Raw genomic sequence first — 15,538 nt, 5'->3', positions numbered from 1 at the left:
CGGGGAACAATCGCTAGTCCATTATGGAACTGATCGATAGCGCGAAGGCTGTAAAAATGAGCTGTCCTCTTCCGCTTCGCTGGAAGGATGTATACATAACGTGGTTGATCATCGCTGAAAAGGGCCTTTCGAAAAAGTTGTTCGGGACGATCAGTGACCGTGAAATCGCAGTATTCTCATCCCAATGATATATGGATGGATGGCAATGTTCCACAACAAAGTTTCCCAAAAACACACAACACACACAGTACAGCACAGCACAGCGAAGAGAAGAGAAGAGAGAAACGCCAGTGAGGATGAGCTAGAATTTTATGACGTCCTGGCAGAGAGACTCTGTGGGTTCTCTTGCCTGCACATGGTTCTGTTCCGTTCTGTTTTATGCTTCTCAAGAAAATTTGCGTGCGCTATGCTGGTCCAGGTATGTTTTGCTTTTCTACAATAAATTTCACTTCTCGCAGCCGATTATATCAAAATAAACTGTTTATGACAAGGACTCGAGTTCATTTAAAAATTGTGTCAAAAAAGAGCGAGTTCTATTTATACGAACAAACATTGTTTGGCAAAAGGGTTTTTACGTTTTCGACTTTTTGTTTTGACTTCTTGACTTGGCCCGTTTAAGTTCCTTGAAAAGCGAACACTTTGATTTTTGACTTAGTCAAAGAAAATATTTTTATTGGTTGAGAGAAAATCAACCAAGAAAAACTGTAACACATTGACAAATTTTCTGTGAGTTTCTCAGGAATTAGTTTTCATATTAAATGAGCACTTTGGATATTTACTACCACTTATAATATAGTCATAAATTTTTTAAACAAAAATGTAGTAAGGTAAGTTAAATAGTGACTTCCTAAATTATTATTATTAAATTTACCTCTTAGACTTTCATTTAAAATTTAAGGGGATCAAAAATTAAAAAAAAACCTAATAAAGCAAAAAACCGAAAATAAAAGTAATAAATGTAGATAATCCTTGCATAGAATGTGGAACAAAAAAATTATGCAAATAGCTAATAATCACAACTTGTATGTCTATTTAAATGATTTTAATCTAAGTTGTATTATTTTATTTTTTTAATTCTGTTTTCTTGACAATATTCAAATTTGTATGCGAACCACATTTACAGTTGAAGTCACATTAACAAATAAAGGAGAACAGCTAATACAGTAAATTACGCATTATTTCCAGCAAGACTCCGCCCACGCAGCAGTATATTCATAGAATATAGCACTATACATCCACCCTGAAAGAGAACGCCCCCAAAAACTTACCACAAACACGGCGTGCCGAATGAGAAGTCGAGAATTTGAATTCGTCTTGCTCTCTGGTAAATGGTAAACGGTGCGGTTAAAGCAGAAAACGTCCAAATAACCAAAAACCAACCATATGAGATTGCGTTAAGGACTTGAAAAACATCGCAGGGTTCCTCTTCTCTATATCAATGTTGACCTTGAGAGGCGGCAATCTTAGTTGCAGTTGCAGTTGCAAAAGACTCCCTACCGAAATCCATGTGTAGAGTACTTGGGTGTATCGTTCTGGTTTCGGAATTTGTCTCGCATCTATCGACAGCCCCTCACAGCTAACAGCTATATCTTCGCCGTAGTATGTGCGGTTTAAGTTTTGGTCGCAGTTTTGGTCGCCGATCTTCATGTCGGCACAGCAAGGTGCATGACCTTAGCGCGATTTGGTGTGGTGTGGTGTAGTGTTTGTGTTTCGCAGAATAACCATAAATATTTTGGGTGATTATTTTAGATAATCTTCGCCTAATGTCCTTGGATTGTTTCAATTTTCATCACCTCTGATTTTCTACAATTGACTGCATAGTTTTCTGAAAGGCAATTAAACTAAATAAATACATTTCCTTTAATTTACTATTAGGGGAAGTATCATTTTATTATACCGATTTAATATTAAGAATTATTTTATAATAATTTATTAATATAACTTCTATATTAAATATTTATTTTTTCTAACCCTTAACATTAACGATTCTAAAATTTCTTCTTTTTAAGATAAGAGTGAACATTTAGCATTCGATTATTTTTTACATGTATCTTTTGAAGCAGAAATCAAGAGAAGATTTGAGCATCAGAAACTAAATATTTTAAATAATTTCGAAAAACACAACAAAACAAAACACAACAGAACAAAAATTTTTAACTACAAGTCAAGCTAGTGAAGATTTTTAACATTTTAAGTATTCTGATTCATGCAGTAGCTATTTTTTTATATATGAATAAGCAACATTTAGGATTAAAATGCTCTTCAACTATAGATTTTTTTAATTCGCTCAACATATTTTAAAAACACATACAAACTAACTAACTAAAAACTATCATTCATATTGGTCCAATTCATCTTGTATTGGAACACTTTCGAAGAAATATATGGATAAAAATACGGAGCATCTATGAACCTGTCGTATTAATATTAGTATATTTCCAAAATGCATTAAAAAATCGAGTAATTATATTAACATTTTCTATTCTGATCAGACTACTATTATAATAACGACACGACAAATTGCATATTCATATTTTCTTTTAGCAGTATTTTAATACCAACAAACATATACTCCCCTGCAGATTACGGTCTCACTGCTGCGATGTACTAAAACTAGTATATCAACTCGGCACGCACATACACAGCCCCACTCATTCAGTTTCAATAAAGAGCAGGAGGTGTTACATAGTTTTTGCTGTAATTAAATCATTTCATTTATAAATTTTAAACAAAATGTCTGAGAAAAAGCCGAACGGAGACGCCGATGATCTCAACGATTTGCTAGACAGTGAGTAACACCTAATTAGCATAACGTTGCGCCACCGAAACTTATATAATAAAAGAAATACACTCGTGCTGTGTGTTGCAGGTGCTCTGCAGGATTTCGACAAAACAAAGAGTGGGGACAAGGGACCTTCCTCGACGACAGATGCCGCCACTGCAGGTGAAGTGACCGATGGCGCCCCAGATCCAGATGCATTTTTCGTGTAAGCAATCATTGTTACATTACATCGATTTTTGCTTGCACTATTTTATCACTTTGAACTTTGGAACTTTTGTTAAACAGTGAACAAGCGAAAATCTTGGCGGAGCGTATGAACACATTGTTCGGTGGCCCAGACACGCCCAGCGGTGATATACCACCACTGCCACAAGATCCCGATCAATTCATGGCCGGATTCAAGAAAATGGCCGAAGCAGCTGCGATGACATTGAGCGGGGAGAACTCTGCGAATGATGAAGAGGTGTCTAAGTATTCAGACAGCATTTCGCAGGCGCTGAAGGGTCTGCAAGAGGGCACTGAGAATCTGGAGGCGCCGGCTGGTGAAAACGACATTGCCAGCATGTTCAGTTCCTTGAATTTGGATGGCGTGAGTAGCTTAGCAAAGTTCAACTATTTGAAATGAAATAACATTCAAAATTTGGTTGTAGGCTGCTGATGCGGATGGCAATTCATTCTTGCCATTCATGGAGGGCATGATGCAGAGCCTTCTCTCGGCGGAGATCCTGCTGCCCAGCATTAAGGAGTTACTGGAGAAGTATCCCAAGTATTTGGAGGAGAACGACGCCACACTCTCAGCAGAGGACAAAGAAAGGTGTGTAAAATATGCAGAAAGACCTCGCCCCATTTGTCGCGTCTCACCTTACACCACATTTGTTTACATTAACTTTTTCATTCAAACTGCAGATACCAGAAACAACTGGAACTTTACAAGGTGATTGAGGGACACTTGCAGAGCGAAAAACCCGACGATTCGCCTACAGTGAAGCGCGAGAAATTCCGTGTGGTGCTCGATGACATGCGCAAACTGCAAGACTACGGCCAGCCACCAGCTGAGATTCTGGCTGAAACTGGGGGCGATTTGCCCTTTGGAGATCCAACAGCAGCTGCTGGTCTGCCGGCAAGTCCTCAGTGTCCCACTATGTAAATTGGTCAAACGTCGTTCCTAGTGGGAGTGCCAAAATGTCCCGTCGTGTCCCTCGTTGTATGTTGCACATTTAGCATAAGTCAATTTGAATAATTTACTACGTAAACATTTATGATTTCGACATCAAGTGGTGGATATGCTACAAGTGAAAGGTTCTAAACAAACGAGTTGTTTTTATTATACTTATTATTTCTTTTTATTTATATGATCTACGCAATAAAATTATATTGAAACACATTTCAACAGAGAAAGTCATTCGTTTGTAGAATGGAGAAAGAATTTCTGGATACCAATTCAATTATATGTGACAATCACATGAAATGTTGCTTTTTTTATTACTTTTTTTTAATTAAATTTTATTCATAAACGAAAGACATTCGTTTCTGAAACTTGTAAACTAAATAATGAAGTGAAGACTTCGACACAAACTTGTGGATGCCACCAATTCAATTATGCGTAGCAAGCGAAGGTTGTAAGCAACAAGAGTTGTTTCTATTACCCTTTTTTTATTTACATGTTATTAAATAAAACATATGAAACACATTTCAACATTGAAAGGCATTCTTTCCTTATGCTTTAAACTAGAAGAAGGAGCTACGATTCTATTGATGCCGTAAAATTAGCTTCCATGCTGAAGGAATAAACAATCTGGTTACAACAAGTTGTATGGTAAAGTACTTTAAACAAAAAAAAACAATATATTTTTTTTACCCTTATTTTATTTTATTTATATGCTCTAGGAAATAAAATATATCAAACACATTTCAATAATGAAAGGCATTCGTTTCTTAATTTTTTAAACTAGAGGAAGAAGCGACGTCTCGACTCCATGGCATGTCGCTTGTTGCTAATGATCCAAGTGTAGTCGCCAGTCTTGCTATCAAATGTACCCTCCTGCAGCGAGCGCAACTTAAGCGTGAATCGCGGTCCCAGTTCGCGGAGCTTCACTCGTTTACCCTCCTTGTTAAACTCATAGCGATGATGGCGAAAGAAGATGTAATCTCTCTGATTGTGAAAGGTGACCGCACGACGCCCACGAAACTCTGGATCGTGATGGAACAACGCGCCCATCATGCGTCCCACAGTGAGGCCCAAGCGTGTCGTAAAGTTCGTGAGTATCACCTCGGGGCGATGCTTAGTTATCTCCTTGTGATCACGCTTAATGTCCGTTGTCAACTTGACGTTGGATAGTTTGAAATGCGCCGTGGGTCCATTGGGCAAATGTATGACCAACAATCCATTGGGTTTACGTCGATCCTCATTGATAATGACCACATCTGTGAACTTTTCCCGCTCAGCACTCTTGCAAATGCGTTTCACCGACGCTTTGTTGCGAATCTTCACTAGCGCATTGGGAAAAATACGTGACAATTCCAGCCCAAATTTACGCGTCTTAGTCACAGGATTGTCGGCGAATGTGATGAGCACCTTTGGCTCATAGACGCGTTCAAAATATGTGCTGAAATCGTCGATTTCCAACTCCTTTTGCAGCTCCTCATTATCCGAATCGTTCAGATTGTTGACGTCTGTTTGATCCTTTTCACGTAAGCTTTCAATGGTGTGACCTGGATTAGCAGGCAAACCAGCCTTGCGGCGAGCCCGGCGTTCCTGCATCTTTTTCTTGTGCTTCTCCTTTTTCATTTTGCGGAAAAGCGCCATGCGCTGCTCTTTGTTCTTCATCAGGCTTAAAGGATTCAGCACAGGTAAGCGGGCTTTCTTCTTGTCATCTTCTCCATCACCGTCCTCGTCATCGTCGTCATCATCATCGTCTTCCTCGTCGTCGTCAACTTCTTCATCATCCTCGGCAGCATCATCATCATCACCTGAAGCATCAGCATCTGCAGTTGTGTCGCTTGACTTTTTCTTAGGCTCCGTTTCCAAGTCACTGTCATCGCTGCTATCTGTGACAGGTCCCACCTCCTTTTCGCTCAGCTCCTCCTCTGCGAAACTGGAGTCGCTGTCTGAGTCCTCCTCCACAGGTACCGGTTGCGCTTTTCGCTTAATTTTTCCCATTTTTTTACAAATATGAAGTAAAAACTGTGTAACACAACTCAAAGTAAGCGGCACGTGTTGACGTGCTTCTTCTTGTCTAAAAGTTGACAGTCACACACGACCATTCTCTGAGAATGGCAAAACAGCTGATAAATGTGCTTTTTTGCATTTGAAATAAGATAAGCTAAATTTAAATGAAAACAACAGTAATGGAATTTCGCGTATTTTTATTGTGTAGTGACATTGATAAGAAGAAAGAAATTAAATTTAATTGTTACTTAAGTTAAAATGTAAGTAGTCATTCAAAGACGCGCGGAGATTCACTGCGAATGGCAACACAGCTGTAAGCAAGTGTGCTGTCCACTTGTTTTGCATTGAATAGCGAGGTAAACAAAAATTGAAAGTTACTGTAATGGAATTTCGTGTATTGGAACTTTTCAGTGGCATTGGCGGCATGCATTATGCCTTTAAATGTAAGACCATAAAAAAACAGCACCGACCAAGCCATATAATATTTAACTTCACAGATGCACAGCTAAAAGGCGACGTAGTCGCCGCTCTGGATGTAAACACAGTCGCCAATGCGGTCTACGCGCATAATTATAAGGAAACGAACGTAAAGACACGCAATATACAGAGCTTAAGTGTAAAGGAAGTCACCAAGCTGCAGGCTAACATGCTGCTAATGTCACCGCCCTGTCAACCGCATACTCGCCAAGGCTTACAACGAGATGTGGAGGACAAACGATCATGTGCTTTATCTCACCTCTGTTCCTTGATACCACAGTGTGAAACGCTGCGTTATGTTCTCATGGAGAATGTGAAAGGCTTTGAAGTGTCCCAAGCGAGGGAACAATTTATCGAGGCACTTGAGAAAGGAGGTTTCCATTGGCGAGAGTTTATACTGACGCCTACACAGTTTAATGTGCCCAACACACGACATCGCTACTATTGCATAGCACGACGAGATCAGGATTTTCCCTTTGAATCGGGGAAGATCTGGGAGAAAATGCCATCAGAAATAGTCGACCCAGATCAACAGCAAATTGCCATGATATCCAGTATTGTGGAGTCCAGTGCCTCAAGTGACTATTTGGTGCCCGATGACGTGCTAATGAAGCGAGTTTTAGTCATGGACATTATCCATCCAGCGCAGAGCAGATCCATGTGCTTCACCAAGGGTTATACCCACTATACTGAAGGCACGGGTTCAGCTTTTACTCCACTCTCTGAAGAAGAATCGCATCGAATTTTTAAGGCAGTTCAAGAAATTGACATGGATCCGAACAACAGTGGCTGTGACCCAGAGACACAACAAAAGCGCCTTGAGCTGTTACGTCAAGTTAAATTGCGATATTTTACACCACGAGAAGTCGCCAGGCTGATGAGTTTTCCCGAAGATTTTCAATTTCCAGCGGAGACAACGAATCGCCAAAAATACCGGTTGCTTGGCAATAGCATTAATGTTTGTGTTGTAGGCGAACTACTAAAATTGTTGACAAATTCGTAATCGTTGCATTTACAAAATTACTTTGCTTAGCATAAAATAAACATATTTTTGTTAAAATGAAAGCAAGCAATTTCATACATACAGGTTGATAACTTTACAGAAAAAAACCAAGTTGGCATCAATGACCGACATCAATCGAATGAAGCAAAGTGGTTATGTGCATGTAGTGCGATTATTAGCTATCGTATGCACTTAAAGTATCGATGGGCGTGCGATTGCTTTCAATAGAAATATCGATATGTATATGTTATCGTATAATAGTCAATAATTAATCACAAATCTCGAGTCGGACTAGCAAATAATAATAATTTAGTGGATATAGCAATTAATTCAGCAGCTATCATCAAGATGATACCGAAAAAAAATGCCGGTGAAGGATGCGCACATCGTGAAAATCGCTGTGGAGCGGGAGAATCATATGGCACAACTTATAAATCTGGATCAACGACATCCACTTGCAAGTGAGTATGCTTGTGTGCGTGTGTGGGAATAAATTGTGTGTTTCCTCTCATTATAAAGTGCAATAAGCAATATTTATGGATGTGTCATAGAGGGAGATTAGCTGCAAGGGCAGGCACATAACTTACTCTTTATTGTTTTATAATAGTTGTGCTAGTTTTAATATGAACGCAAGTGCAGTGCCAACGCCCTTTGTTGTGATGTCAGCAGAGTGCTCATTAAAATGAGGGGACACAACAGGAAGTTGAAATGGAAGTGGAAATGGATGTTATTTGCGGGGTCTATGACCGCAAACATCACGCTTATTTATTTACTAGACAGCTTTGTCCGCAAAGTGGTACATTTATATATAAATATGTATGTATATATAGATGCGCCTTTTTATAGGCACTTGTTAAAATATCTGCATGCTTGGGTTTGTGTTAACTTAACTTCACGAAGAAATAGTCTTATTACGCGATTAACTTGTTATTAGAAATAAAAATTTCGTAGAAAATTTATATATAACTCATTATCTATGCCATTTTATTAAACTAATGCACATTTTCCAGGCAAAATACAAGAAATATGCAATGGTTGGTCCATTAGCGATCATCAGAATTATGCGCTGCAGTTCTGCGAACCCAACAATATGAAGTATGTGACGGAAAAGAATAGGAATGAGATTAAAAATGGCTCTGTGCTGTGTCTACAGTACTCACCTTCGAAGACGGCCAGCGATGCATTAGATGTCTTGATCAATGGTACCCCTGACGACAAGGCGCAACGTCTCAAGGAGTTGACATCATTGAGCACCGATCACACATTTGCTTTGGAATTTATCAAGGAGAAAGGCTTGGATATATTGATTAAAATGATTGTGGATGTCAGTCAAAAGAATGAGGATATACTCAATTACAGTCTGGCCAGCTTTGTGGAGCTTATGGAGCACGGCACCGTATCCTGGGAGGTGCCTGAAAACTCCTTTGTCGCACGCAACATTGAAATCGTGCGCAATTTCCAAAAATATCCAACCAAATGTGGCGAGAGTGCGCTTTCGAATCTCGAGAACATTGTGCAAAGCAGTAGCAAATATGTGCTGGTAGCCGAAGACATTAAACTGCAGGATCTGCTGCGTCTACTACAGGAGGTCAACTCACCGGTGATGCGTCAGAATGCTATTGCGCTGCTCAATGCACTCTTCATGAAGGCGGATGAACAACGCAAACGTGTCATTGCCAACACCATCAGTGCCAAGCAATATCGCTTGGCTTTAATTGGCAACGGACTGAGCACGGAGATGACACATCAGCTGTATGTACTGCAGACACTCACGATTGGTCTATTGGAGAAGCGTATGCGTATGAAGATGAATGCGCAGGATCAGGATGCACATGAGAAAATCAAAGAATTGCGGCGCATTGCTTTCGATGATTATGCGGGCAATCTCAGCTTGAATGATGAGCACATTCGACGTGGTGGCGGTGGTAGTGGAGGAGGCGGCGGCGGCTCTGGTGGTGGCAATGTCAACTTCTCACAGTACTACAAGAAACTGGGCTTCAAGTGCGATATCAATCCCGCACAGGACTTCATAGAAACGCCACCAGGTAAAAGATAATTTCACTTCCATATTGTAGTATTTGTGTTTAACTTGTTTATCTATTTCGTAGGCATCTTGGCGCTGGACTGCATGGTTTACTTTGCTCGCAACTACACGCAGCAGTACACGAAGATTGTTCACGAGAACTCCTGTCGCGCCGACGAACACGAATGTCCCTTTGGACGCACTTCCATTGAGCTGGTTAAGTTGCTCTGCGACATTTTACGCATAGGCGAACCACCCGCAGAGCAATCGGGGGACTTTCAGCCCATGTTCTTTACTCACGATCAGCCTTTTGAAGAGTTCTTTTGCATTTGCGTCATTACGTTGAATCGCACCTGGAAGGATATGCGTGCCACAGCCGAGGACTTCCAAAAGGTGTTTAGCGTAGTGCGCGAACAAATTCAACGCACTTTGAAACTTCGCCCCGAGAACTTGGAGGATTTTCGCAGCAAGATTGCACTGCTCACATATCAGCAGATAACCACGCTGCGGCAACAGGAGCGCACCTCGAAGGAGGAATGTGATTCGACGGCTTCGGCCATTGTGAAGCTCAAAGAGAAAATCTCGCCACAAATCGAGGAGCTGATCAAACAGCAGCGACTATCGTATCTAGTGGAAGGTGAGAAATAGTTTAGTAATTTCTGCTGCCAACTTACATCGTTAATTATCATTACAGGTACTCGCTTTTCTAAGTATCTGCGCGGCACACGCACAAAGGACAAGTTCTGGTATGCACGCTTATCACCTAACCACAAGGTGATACACTATGGCGACAGCGATGAGAAGAACATTCCCACGCTGGAAGAGTTGCCCAAGAAGCTGCCCATCATTGATATCAAGCAGCTGTTGGAGGGCAAGGAGTGTCCGCACATGAAGGAGACCCGTTCTCGCAAACCAGCCGTCAGCTTGGCCTTCTCTATCACATTCGAGAGCATGGATCACTCGACCCTCGATTTTATGGCACCGGATGAGAGCGTGTTCAATTATTGGACAGATGGCATCAATGCGTTGCTTGGCCAGGAGATGTGCAGCAAGCAGAAGAAGGAGGACTTTGACACGCTGCTCTCTATGGAGATCAAGTTGCGGTTGCTGGACACCGAGGGCGTGGACATTAGCAAGGATCCGCCGCCAATTCCCGAGGATCCGGAGAACTATGACTTTTGTTTCGAGAGCTAAACAAACTAAAGTATTGCAATAATCATTCGTTTGCAAATCAAATCAGAATTTCGATTAATTCCACACACGCCCAAGATACATACCAAAGTGTACCCATTATAGAAAGAGAGATTATCTTTCAGTCCGATCTGAGTTTTAGTATTAACTGTGCAATTTCTAAACGAATGAACAAATGGAGCGACGAACACTTGCGTTCCCTCTACATATTAGCCATTTAGTCATCATTTACATACACATACACACACATTTTGATTAATTATTATATTAAGTATATAGTATATATATAATATAGAGATTCATTAAATACAACGTTTTATACATGTAACAATTTTGTACAAAAAAAAATTAACAAGAGAAGCGTATTCTTATTTAGTATGCTAGAAAAGAAGCATTCTTCGAAGCTGCCGAAGCTCGAAATATCCTTACAGCAGAGTATTCTGTTCTTTGTCGAGATCATGATATATGTGGAAACTATAACTATTGGAAATTTGTCAACTAACTAATTGATTTATTATGCTAACTAGTTGAAAGTTTCTCGCTGGCAATCTTCTAGAACCAAACCCCTCTGCAAGGATAAATTGCAATTGTTTTGATAAAAATTGATAAACGAACAAATTGTGGATGTGATTGAACTATGCAAGAAGGATTGTTGATATTCTCGAAAATATTGTGGTGGCAGATTCATCATTTCTATATTAATTTAATTAGTTGTCATCACATTTTTTGTATAATGGCCTTTTCAATGCGTTTTATTTCTATTGGAATCTAAATTTTAACTTTGTTCTTCAAATATAGCCAAATATATCACTTATTTGATAATATTGACTTACAACAATAGCCACTTTCGATAATGCTTGCATATCAACATCCCCAACTTGATAGTATCGAGTAAGCATAAAGCCTGGAGCAAAAATTAAAGCACAGCTGTCGCCATTTGCTCCTTCGTGGAGCGTTGACTGATTGACTATTATCCACGCACTGGAACCTTGCGCCGGCAAGGAGCTTGGGCGCGCTCCTAGCTTCTTAATCAAATGTTATCCTCAAGCAGCAGATCGGTGTCATCGCCTCGATCGGGCAGACAGACAAAGAACTCTAGCAGATTAAGGATGGGACCGCGAGAGAACGGATTCTGATAGCGTCCGCGCTTGTCTCGCAAATATGGATAGCGCTTGTAGTTGAACATTTCGTTTGTGGTGAGATTCATACAGGCATGAAGTATCTGAAAGATATAAATTGATATTAGTTGCAATTAAAGTGGTAACAAGAATAGAAAGTACACTTCTTTTTTAAAATCGATAGAGATTACCATAAAAATTAGCCTCAAATTTATAATTCTTAAAAACAATATAATAATTTTATTTAATTTGTGCTATCGAATAATCCCAAAGCATTAAATACATCACGAAACAATATCAAGGGATTTTATTTTGAAGAAATTTTAAATAAGTATTCATTCTATGACAAATTATAATTGTTATTTCAATTTTAAATTAATCAGTAATTCTTATAAAGCTCTAATGCATATTGACTGAATATTAATGATAGACCAATTAATAAAAACATTTCGATTTATTCATCAAAATAACTATGAAATTGGGGCACGAAATGAATTTCTATATACATAAACAATAATATTTTATATAGAAAATATCTAATAGATCTTTTATATCATGATATTTTATATTTATATAATGAAAATAAAGTAATCTGAACAAAATAACAAAAAAATAAAAACGTATTGCAAAAATTGATGTTTTATTCTTACCGAAGTGCAGGTGAGAATCCAGCCTAGACCGCAGAAGACAACTGCCTCGATGAGTCCCAACACGTAGAGCAGTGTGAATCCCTCGATCATGACGCAATAGCAAGCAAAATATATGGTGAACGAGCAATTGACTGCCACCGACAGCACAAAAAGGAAGAACCACATGCGATTCCTCAGCCCCACACAATTGTAGATGAAGGGACAATGATGATCGAAGTAGGAGACACAACGATTGCACACCCGACAATGCTTGGCCCGCAGCGGACGCAGACAACGGCAGCTGTGGCAGAGACGCGTCAACATCACATTGCGCTTCTTGAGCTTATCGAAGTACGGGATCTGCTTGATGGCCCGATAGTAGGCATCGGAGCTGAGCGGAATATAGCCGGGATCACGACGATTTGCAATGGCCCAGCTGACCCACATGACCACGTTCCAGTAGATGAAGCAATAATGCGAACGCCGCAATATGTTCCAGGTAATGGGAATAGCGCGTATCATGTACATGGGATAACCCCAGAGCAGCACCGAGAAGAGAAACAGAAAGAGCGGTCCCTTCGAGTCGCCTGCGCCGCCAAAGAGCCAGCCCCAACTCTCCGAGACGGAGGGCATCCAGCGTGACTTCTTTTTCACTTCGCCGTACAGCAGACGTACCACATCCTGATGCTGATGCGCCTGAGCCAACATAATGGGTGTCTTGCCATTCTTGTCACGCGGCTCCAGATCAAGCTGCGATTTCTCGCACAGCAGCCTCACACAATTTATATTCCCGGAGAGACAAGCGAGATGCAGCGGCGTCGAGCCAAAGTTATCCGTCTTCTGCAGCTCCACGCCCGAGTACATGAGCAGACGCATCAGATCGCCATGTCCCTTGTACGCAGCCCAATGCAGCGCCGTGTCACCATTGATGTCCGTCAAATTGTTCAAGGCACCCATGCCCAGCAGATAGGCGGCCGTTGCAGTGCGTCCATACATGCAGGCCAAGTGCAGCGGCGTCAGTCCCTTAAAGTCCGCTGCGTTGACGGCGACTCCCGCCTGCAGCAGCACCTGCACAACGGAAGCGTGTCCCTTGCGGCACGCCCAGTGGATGGGCCGCGGTCCCTGGGTGCCCAGGCAGGGGAGATCAATGGGAGCGGAGCGTTCAATGAGATAACGCATCAGTTGCACGTTGCCATTGAGCGCAATCCAATGGGCAGGCGTATAGCCGTGTCTATCCCGAGCCGACAAACATTCCATGCCAAACTTCTCCACCAGATTCTCCACTTCGCTGACCTCGCCGCTCTTGATGATATCGAAGATGTCATCGAGGTTAACGGTGGCCCCATCTAAGCCCTCGAACAGAAGCATATTGCTGTCGTGCTCGCTGCCATCACCATTGGAGGCGCCACCATTGGCGCCAGTTGGTGAATGGGGTCGATGATGATCAATGTCGATATCGATGTCTCCATGCGCGTGTCCATCTTCCTCCATGTTGCATGATGAGGAGGCCGTCAGGGGCAGCGCCCAGACACTGCGCGCTGCCCCCGGACTCGGGTGTACTTTGCTGGAGGCCACGTTGTAGAAATCGAATTCTACGCCAAGTCGATCCGCTGTGCCACCCGATAGCGGTGGTTGGTGGTGCAACGGATTTTCCAGTAAGTGTGCAATTTTGTACGTTTTTCAAGTCACTCCGGGGTTAAGATAGACACTTTAGTCACGATAAATAAACTCAACTCTCTCACTGCAATTATGTCAGCAGGTTAAAAATCAATAACTAATTCGAATGTAGGACATTCGAAGTCGAATTGGCGCCAATTAGTAAACAACTGCAATCGCTCCAGTAGCTATCGACGAAGTAGCCTGTTATCGCGTCGTCTCGATAAATTGTTTGGTTTATGTGTTATCGACAAGTTCCCTTTGAATTGAGCGGGGCAAAAAAATATTTTTTTTGTATATGTATGTATATACTTTATTATACATTCTTAATTAAAACGATTATTTACAATTGTTGTAAAAACTGCATTTTATAAATGTTATTATATTTCTGTAAAACCATAGTTCAGAATTCGGTGAAAAGTTCATTGAGCTGGCTCTATTTTTGTTATGAAAAGTCACAAACAAAAACAAAACTAGAGTGCAGCTGTTTTTGTTTTTATTCAAAAAATTTGAGACTCCTTAACATACATATATGTTTTAATAATATATGGAAAGCATTGAGTATAAAAAAGCTATTGCACTTTTAACTTAAAGTATTTTTATAACTATTAAACTAATCAATTATAAAATAAGTTAAATACCTATTTCTTTATACATTAACTATTCAAAAATCTAGTAATTATTGACGTATTTAATAATATTGTAATCTCGCATACTTTGACACCGTTGTTCATAATTCAAGAGTGTCTCTTCCAATTTGTTGAACTCAGCATTCAATAGTTTATTGTTCTTCTTTATCTGCGCCATAAATGTATCCACAGCTGACACAGGCACTGCAACTAAAAAGAACAATTATAATGATTTATTTAATCTAATGGAGATCAGTATTGTTTACCTTTTGGCTTCACTTTTCGCTCAGCAGGTTGCTGTTGAGGGCTAGATACCATTTTACTACCATTTTCAACAAATTGTGCTATTACATTGCGAAACTTCTCCGGTATTAAAAATAAGCGATCTACGTTCCCCTTTTTATAGCAAAGATATGCGGACTTCATCTGAAACCATTTTCGACGCACTTGCGTCGGTGACTTGTTGGGAAATCCATGTTTTTTCATTTTGCTAGCAATCTGAGTGAAGGTGTGATGCGTCGTGGTACTCGGTGCGGATCCTTGTTCCAATTTTACCTCCTTAATTAGATTTAGCATGCATTCTATTTCGGCAGTGAGCCAAAAATTTCGTTTCAATTTGGTAGATTTCATCTTTCACAACAAATGTTTTTTACTATTGTGAACAGTGTGACCACAGATTGAATTAGGAAAAATAATTGTTTTGTTTTACATATTTAGGTATTTTCAAAATGTTCACACCTTCGGCTATGCCAGTATATGTGACTTCGATTTTAAATCGATATTTTTTAGCGGTAACTTTCAAATATTAAAACATCTTTGTAAAACTTATCGTGTAGCCTTTAGTGTTATTTTTAATCCAAC

General features: G+C 40.4%; 6 protein-coding genes across 6 annotated transcripts; 3 read left to right on the top strand and 3 right to left on the bottom strand.

Annotated features, from left to right (window-relative positions):
• Positions 1-2,632: 2,632 nt before the first annotated feature.
• LOC132783748 (peroxisomal biogenesis factor 19) lies at positions 2,633-4,166 on the top strand. Its single transcript, XM_060789104.1, has 5 exons — positions 2,633-2,788; positions 2,870-2,987; positions 3,068-3,371; positions 3,433-3,596; positions 3,689-4,166. Exons 1-5 carry the CDS (start codon positions 2,734-2,736, stop codon positions 3,927-3,929), a joined length of 882 nt encoding a protein of 293 aa, XP_060645087.1. The 5' UTR covers positions 2,633-2,733; the 3' UTR covers positions 3,930-4,166.
• Positions 4,167-4,630: 464 nt separating this feature from the next.
• LOC132783746 (probable ribosome production factor 1) lies at positions 4,631-6,029 on the bottom strand. Its single transcript, XM_060789102.1, has one exon. The coding sequence runs from the start codon at positions 5,940-5,942 to the stop codon at positions 4,731-4,733; it is 1,212 nt and encodes a 403-aa protein (XP_060645085.1). The 5' UTR covers positions 5,943-6,029; the 3' UTR covers positions 4,631-4,730.
• Positions 6,030-6,050: 21 nt separating this feature from the next.
• LOC132783747 (tRNA (cytosine(38)-C(5))-methyltransferase) lies at positions 6,051-7,493 on the top strand. The gene is made up of 2 exons (XM_060789103.1): positions 6,051-6,394; positions 6,449-7,493. Exons 1-2 carry the CDS (start codon positions 6,334-6,336, stop codon positions 7,429-7,431), a joined length of 1,044 nt encoding a protein of 347 aa, XP_060645086.1. The 5' UTR covers positions 6,051-6,333; the 3' UTR covers positions 7,432-7,493.
• Positions 7,494-7,676: 183 nt separating this feature from the next.
• On the top strand, positions 7,677-10,957 carry LOC132783744 (engulfment and cell motility protein 1). Its single transcript, XM_060789100.1, has 4 exons — positions 7,677-7,892; positions 8,442-9,476; positions 9,540-10,091; positions 10,149-10,957. Exons 1-4 carry the CDS (start codon positions 7,796-7,798, stop codon positions 10,646-10,648), a joined length of 2,184 nt encoding a protein of 727 aa, XP_060645083.1. The 5' UTR covers positions 7,677-7,795; the 3' UTR covers positions 10,649-10,957.
• Position 10,958: 1 nt separating this feature from the next.
• Positions 10,959-14,072, bottom strand: LOC132785958 (uncharacterized; the record flags this gene model as incomplete). The annotated part of the gene is made up of 2 exons (XM_060792299.1): positions 10,959-11,867; positions 12,414-14,072. Coding segments are annotated over 2 exons (1,851 nt in total), but the record flags the coding sequence as incomplete, so codon positions are not given.
• Positions 14,073-14,527: 455 nt separating this feature from the next.
• Positions 14,528-15,384, bottom strand: LOC132793019 (uncharacterized). The gene is made up of 2 exons (XM_060802607.1): positions 14,944-15,384; positions 14,528-14,887 (listed from the first exon to the last, which is right to left on the bottom strand). The coding sequence occupies exons 1-2, from the start codon at positions 15,305-15,307 to the stop codon at positions 14,721-14,723; spliced, it is 531 nt and encodes a 176-aa protein (XP_060658590.1). The 5' UTR covers positions 15,308-15,384; the 3' UTR covers positions 14,528-14,720.
• Between the last annotated feature and the right edge of the window lie 154 nt (positions 15,385-15,538).

Source organism: Drosophila nasuta, chromosome 2L (genome assembly GCF_023558535.2).
Source record: "Drosophila nasuta strain 15112-1781.00 chromosome 2L, ASM2355853v1, whole genome shotgun sequence".
NCBI lineage: Eukaryota > Metazoa > Arthropoda > Insecta > Diptera > Drosophilidae > Drosophila > Drosophila nasuta.
Note: the sequence above shows the minus strand (reverse complement) of the source record. Positions and strands in the feature narration are given on the sequence as shown.